General features: G+C 34.0%; 1 protein-coding gene across 2 annotated transcripts in view; it reads right to left on the bottom strand.

The window, feature by feature from the left end:
• Nucleotides 1–1,581: 1,581 nt before the first annotated feature.
• LRP1B (LDL receptor related protein 1B) overlaps nt 1,582–7,206 on the bottom strand; it is a 246,406-nt gene continuing 240,781 nt past the window's right edge. Inside the window, exons 82-85 of one of the 2 annotated variants that reach the window (XM_029962197.1) lie at nt 6,011–6,155; nt 4,914–5,012; nt 3,098–3,147; nt 2,556–2,664 (exon numbers count right to left, since the gene is read on the bottom strand). In XM_029962197.1, coding sequence (XP_029818057.1) covers nt 3,103–3,147; nt 4,914–5,012; nt 6,011–6,155 — 289 coding nt within the window. In that variant the 3' untranslated portion in view covers nt 2,556–2,664; nt 3,098–3,102. Of the gene's footprint in view, nt 2,665–3,097; nt 3,148–4,913; nt 5,013–6,010; nt 6,156–7,206 lie in introns of both variants that reach the window. The other variant, XM_029962198.1, reaches the window with a different exon arrangement.

The following is a 7,206-nucleotide window of genomic DNA, read 5'->3' as shown; positions in this document are numbered from 1 at the left end:
AACAAAAAATCCATTGTGTATTATTATACTGATGTGTAAAGATCTTCAAGCATGGCAGTGGTAGAGCTCAATATCTCCATCAAAATTCTGCTACATACTTACAACTGTATTCTGATCTAATACTAATATCTAATAGCTCCACTGACATCAACTGTGTATTTCTAAGGAAATTAATTTTTTTTAAATAATTTAGTCTCAAGCAAGGGTAAAGTAAATAAAAATGTCTCGCTGAAAGGAAACATGAGACATCACAGAAAGTAAATTTCATCAGGCCCGTATGAGTTCATGATTTCAACCTCATGTTACTTGTACACCCACTAGTTAAAATTTAGTTCTACCTGAGTACTGAAGATATGAGATTCTCTGCCAGAAAATAAACAGTAATAATGTTTCTGAAATGTCCAACTACTTACACCAAATAACAACTTTAATTATAGAAAAAAATGAGGGCCTAGTCCATCTCTGATGATGTCAGCAGAATAAAGGCAGAACCTGTGGAATCATAGCTGTGTGGTATGAAACTATTTAATACAGTATTTTTATAGAAAAAATAATAGTTTTAAAATTCTATTGACATAATGTACAGCTATACACCTAAGTTATCCAAACACGTGCAGAGCTGCAAAAACATTCAAACAGAATTTGTATAAAAAGCAAAAATTGTCATTAAGAAAAGGGATTTAGCCATTTGTACAAAGTAATGTTCTTTCGCTTCAATTTGCTCTTTCTTTAGCTTTCATTTTATAAGTTAAATTTAAAAATTAGTCAACACACTGAATTAAGTATGTAGATTTTCATTTAAATAAATCAGTCAACAATTTTTTTATAAAGTATTTAACACTTCATTGTAGAAACATAGGCAAAATGACTATTATAACCAAAATGAAAAATACTGTTCAATTTAAAAAAATGTACTTAAACAAGAACCTGAAAAAGTTTATGATATGCATAACATTGTTCAAGCAAAATTGCACTAGTATTACATAAATCAAGAGTTTTATAAAGGCCCCAATATGGCAAAGTTTAGAAATAGGTAGTATGCATGCACAATAGTACAACAAAAATCTTTTATAAAACAGCAGTTATTTTTGTAATGCTTGTACAAAGGGAATAAAGAGCAACCACAAACATATTTAATCTGTTAGGTTAATATATTATGATAGCTAAAAGTCAGTCATGTCTAGCAGAGGAAGGAAGAATCCTCCACAGTATATGTGTGAATACGTCTTTTGTGCCTTTAAAGTTATGTATAAAATATTTTGATTCAGTTCAAACCTGAAAGCAATTGTATTCTTTATTTCCATCAAAATTAAAAAAGGTGAGTCAGATTTTGCCTCTTAGCAACAACAGAAAGCAGATCAGGTCAGAGAAGTGCTGGAAACTGATACTGATGCTTTTCACTTTTGATAATTGGATTTTGACATTTAACCCAGGCTACTGAAACTTGGGCTTTGGTAAGGTTTCACTAATATGCAGTTTGGTTCGTTTTACCTCCACAATACCAGAGTTTATCTTAATTTAAAGAAACTGCTGTGTTTTGAATTCTTTAATATCTCTAAACAGGCGTGAGGGGGTTTTTTATTGTGATTGTCAAAACCGAATGCTGTGATCATCTGAGTGTGCTTAAGGTTTGGGGTTTGGTTTTTTCCCTACTGCTCGGTATGTGTTGGGGAATTATTAATCCGTAAGTAATGCGTGTGATTAAGTGAAAAAACATAACACATGTGTAGGCAATGCCCTCTTGTGCTCTAGGGTGGCTACTGTCCTACAGGACTGTTGGAGTTCAGATGCTTTGTCCCACAGCAAGTAAGGTTTCAGCTTCCAAGATATATCTTTACTATGTTCTATAAGGTTTTAATAAATACAAAGCTTGTTTACATGGTATATATGTTTAGTATATCATGTACAGTCACTGAATTTCTGAAACATAATCATTGTGTTCATGCAGATCATTAGATGTCTCATTTCTATAGTCTTGTTTACTTCTTGGCAACCTAAAGCTAATTTAAAAGCAAGTTATGTATGTTTGTGAAAAGTTATCTAGCTTCATCAGGATCTGAAGAGAAATTCTAATGGGCACAAAGAAGAGAGTAGACCATTCAATCATTCTTTCACCATTTAAAATAAACAAAGTTACACACTGTACTACAGCTTCCAGACTACATAATGAAAAAGTGCAGATACCATCTTCATTGATTAAGTAGAACCAAAAAAGTTCATAGAAAATAGATTGCTCATTTTCACGCTACAAACGAATACGTTGTTTGCCATTTTAACAAATTTAAAGGTGTGTTATTTCAGCAGCATTGTTGTAAATTGTACCGTAGTGCAGTTTCTTTTTCATAAAAATACCTTACAAATGGTCAGTCAAAAGTCATCAGCAAAAGAAAAACCCAGAAAACAATCAACCAAACAAAAAACAGAGGTAATGCTGATGCCAAAACAATTATAATACTGTTGGTACATAGAAAAGTAATCCTTATATTTTATACATTTATACAGAGTATAAAAGGTAACAGCAGATTATGCCACAGTCTCCCTTATCCCAATATCTATTTTCTTTGGAAGAAGTTCTCTTCTTTCATCAACACTTGCTAAGGAGTTTCGACAGTTTTGTCCATCCACGTATAACTTTGCATATACTGGATTGGCGTAATTTGTTGGCTGCAGAGAAATTAATAAAACATTAGATCAGCCAGATTAAACCAAAATTAGCATTTATGGAAATGGAAATGGTTTTGTTAAAGCAACAACAAGTACACATAAAATACAACAGGACATATTTAATAGATACCTGGACATCTGAAAACCTGATAATGAGTTAATTATTTAGTTAAAAATTAAATTCATGATGAGACATGCTATTAAAATAACAAATGACGTGACATGCAGCACATTATGATATTAAAACCATAAAAACAATGACAAAAATTAAACAAAAACCTTGAAAAAAAATGTCTCTGAGGTTGACTTGTCCACCTTATTACACTGGAAGATTTCAGAATAGATATGAAGGAGTTTATAGAGAAGGTGCACTGTGAGACCATGTGACAAGTTTAACAGTAGAAAACTGCAGCCAACAGTTTCCATATATTACCTGTTCTAAGACATCAGCATCCCATCAATAGCTGACCATGTTTTCGAATTCTGTGGCCCAAATACACAACATGATTTGACCAAAAAATTCAATACTTGCGTAATGTAAATTAAACTTTAATAATAAACCAGCATAAGTGTTAATATATCATAGTAGTTACAGATTGAGAAATATTTTCTCAAAAATTTTGGCAGTTTGGACTGTAATGAAAAACATCTATTGAAATGAATGGTACTTCAGTATAGGACAAGTCCATTTTTAATGCTACAAAACACTTCAGTGTGTGAGAAATCTCCTGAGCCTGACAGCCCAGAAGGATGTATAACATGGAGGAAAACTTTCTCTCCTGTCACTCATGCTAAGGAGAGAACATTATCCAAGGTCTGTCATGTCTCTACTACTTCCTTCACACTTTGTGCCTTTATTGTCCCTAGAAAACCTTTGCTATCCAAGTCGATGTTCAGCTTTTTCCTATAATAACTGGAAAGGGTGTCTTGTGGTCAAAATCTTCCTCTTCCTTATAACTAGTGGGACAGCACAGCTGTGCTTTCACAAATACTCAGTCGTACTCCAGCAAGCTCTAAAATAGGGAAATTAATTTGTTTGGTGTACATAACAAATGGTTAAACTTTAAATTACCCAAAGTAAAAATGGGTAGGTTTTCTTGACTTGCAAATAGCCTGAGTACACCCTGGGAAACAAGGAATGAAAGATGTCTAGAGTCTTAGTTCTTCTTTTCCCTGTTGATCAACACTATTTCTGAGCCCAGGATTACAGTCAGAAATTTAGGAGAACAGAAATTTAGTTCTGTTTCAATCATCAGGACTTTTTATCTCATTGACAACCATTATTAAGGATGAAAAGCACAACAGAACAGACATCTGGCATCTATATAGTGCCTTATGGAGTTATTAAAATTATATATAATAGTAATCTCTGCCTCATGATACCTCTTTGAGTGGCTACTGATACCATAATGCAGTACAGTGAGGTACAGAAAGAAACTGGAGTGACTAGAATTTACAAGAAAGAGTTAATGTTACAGATGGGCAAATATTCCAGCTTTCATCATCCATGGTTCTGTGCTCCATCAGAAAAATCACACCCTATAAAAATTGTTAAGCTACCAAATACAACATATTACAATCATGCAAGAATGTAAATGGCACAAAAGATGAATATATTTTGAGGCACATGAAAATGAATGTCGACGTCTCTTTTGTAGTTTGAATTTCAGTGTTTGCAAACATAATGCTAAAATGTAGTAAAAAATCTGATGTTTCAGAAGGAACTGGTTTATGATACAAATCCATTGAAAACTGAACAATCAAAAAACCCACTGCAAATAATAAAGGAAATTGTTAATTTTGGTGTGCATCAAAGTCCTCTTAAAAAAATGCACTTGTTTCCATTCTTTGGGATCACATTTCAGTTTGATAAACTTGATAAATGCCTGTAATTACATAAGAACTGCAAATACATCAAGATACATGGCTGTGAATGCCATGCTGAACTTGTATAATGTTATGGAAAAGCATCACAGTGTTTACTGTTTTTTCATTCCTTTGCAAAGACAGACTTGCAGTTTTAGATCATGTTACAATGATGGGTACAGGTGAAATTTTGTATGCAGGGAGGGACCCTTTATTTCAAACAGAAAAATGTATTATTTACTGTTGTTCTTCTTTCCATTAAAAGAAAAAAAAGACCAAAATTAAAAACAAACATAAAATGCCTCTAATCAAAAATGACAGACAAACTTTCTTTAGAAAGGGGCTGATGTGGAATGAAATGGATTTGAATCATCATTTCTCACCCCTGTTGATAGTGGTCCTTTCAAGTCAGAGTTTAGGTAGATTGATGGAGTTGTGTGGGGAAGCTTGAATGCAGTGGGCCCTCCCCCTATGTATCTGGCCTGTATAAACAGAAAATTTTAGTTTCTGTGCTAGCAGAGCATTTTCCACGTGTAATTATCAACACTGTTAAGTAAACAGTGCAGCAATTAAAGACAATATTTTAGACTGATCTACATTTAAGAAAATCTTGCACGTATCCCTCAGCACAAAAAATAAAATTCAGCATTTTGCAGTTATTTTCCACTAAGGATTAGAGCCAGACTTCACAATAAGCACTGGCTCAGTCATTCTGCCTCCAGTGAGTAACTCCATTTTCAGCTTACCTCTTGTATTCAGCACCCTGACTATGTGATTCAGCAATGACATTCCTAGAGCTACCAGTAATCCTGTTATTGCTTTGTCAGAAATGCCACAGAGGGATGGCTGCCCTTTGGTGTATGTCTGATTATGGAGCTCTAGGAAAGATATGGCAGCATTACCCCATTCATCCCATGTCACATCACTCAGGGAGCTCAATCACTGCAGAGTGGTGCTGCAGAAGTGACAGCATCTTATACAAGGAAATGATAATACTTACTAGCTTTGTGTAAACATTTAATCTATCTATCCTGCCAGGAATCCCAATTCTTTATGCCTCTGGAAGTTTTCAGGTGTGAAATAAGTTAGTCTCATATGTATGCATGCACTCTTTGATGCTTCAAACATAGGCTGTACAATAATATATTTCCATTCAATATTTGCCACTAGGCTAAAAAGATAGATTGTGGTTTGGCAACTTAAGGCAGATGTGTCTATGACAAAAAACTCACTTTGTAGTTCAGTTCTAACACTATTTTGTTAAAATACAGGAAAAATGATCATCAGCAAGAATCAGACTACAAACCAGTTGTTAATATATACATGACATTTACTCTAATGAAATCCAACCTGCTTTAATATCCATTAACTAAATCTAAATGTCATTGTTCTATGCTTCTATTCATTACATTTAAAGTCAAAGCCTTTGTAAGACACAAAATAAGTAGTGGTTTTGCCACTAGAAAAAGAAAAAAATTACCTTTTCTGCATTTACAGTAAAATCTGAGGCTAAAAGACCACCTTCACTGTGGTCATGGCCCACCTCATACATGTTATAGGATGGATTGCCGATTTCTACGTTGATTCCTCCATTTATCATGGGTTGTCTTCTGATAGTTTTTGTCCTACGATGCATAAACACAGAAGAAGAGAAGCTAGGGAGTTTTCCAGTAATTTTTTTGGATATTATGTTTAATATCTAAAGGCAACGGGATGAGAAAGTGTTTCCTGCAGAGACCATCAGCAAATCCTTCCATTTTCCAAGCAAAGTAACAATCTGAGTCTATGTATAGATCTCCCAGAAGCTGGAGGTAGAATGCTACTGTTTCTCTCAGTTTGACTGTAGTGGTGTGAATTCATACAAAGTGCTAACTCGTTGTCTAATAACACTGACTTCCTCTGATTATCTCCAGATTTCCTTCACTTCCCAAGGAAAGCCTTTAGAACTCACTGCAGATTCCCTGCAGGAATGAAGATGGAGTGAACCTGAGTCATGTTCCCTCCCTCATCCACTTCGCTTCTATCTCAAATCCGTTGTCCAAATTCAGTTGTAAACTGAGGACAAGCAAATGGTTTCATTACAATGCATTAAAAATGTATGAACTTCTCATAGCTCCAGTTTGTATTCCCTGCCAGTGGTTATTGGAAAGTTGAAGTTCAACTTTTTTTTTTTTTTCAAGCTTTGGTAAAAGAAAGTCTTATTTTTAACCTTGAACTAGGTATCAGTAAAGATAAGTGATTGAGTTGAATTGTTTCAGTTGCTGAATTCATTTCTTTTAGCTAAGGAGGTGATTTCAGTCTGAGCAATAGAAATAAACTCAAGAGGGTATTTTTTTCCAAATGCAATATGTTCTCTAGAATTACAAGGGAATAATAGGGAGGTCACAGTCAGGATGACAACAGTAGAGTCCTCTTGTTGGTTGAAAAAGCTGCAGTCAGTGTTTGAAATCCAATATACTAAATGGTCTGTATTTTTAAGAAATAGCATAGAACAAAATATTTTCTAAAATAAGTACTTTACTGTAGCTTACAAGTGCTGAACAACTACACCTACTTTAGCACTTAACAGTCTTCTTTGAGGAGATAAAATAACCCTAAAATATATTTTCAAAGATAATTTTAAGAAGAAAATTCTTTATTGAGGCTAGTTCTATTTCTCTACTGAAAATCTATTAT

This window comes from Manacus vitellinus, unplaced genomic scaffold (assembly GCF_001715985.3).
Source record: "Manacus vitellinus isolate BGI_N305 unplaced genomic scaffold, ASM171598v3 scaffold_43_pilon, whole genome shotgun sequence".
Classification (NCBI taxonomy): Eukaryota; Metazoa; Chordata; class Aves; order Passeriformes; family Pipridae; genus Manacus; species Manacus vitellinus.
This window is presented reverse-complemented; position numbering and strand designations above follow the sequence as displayed.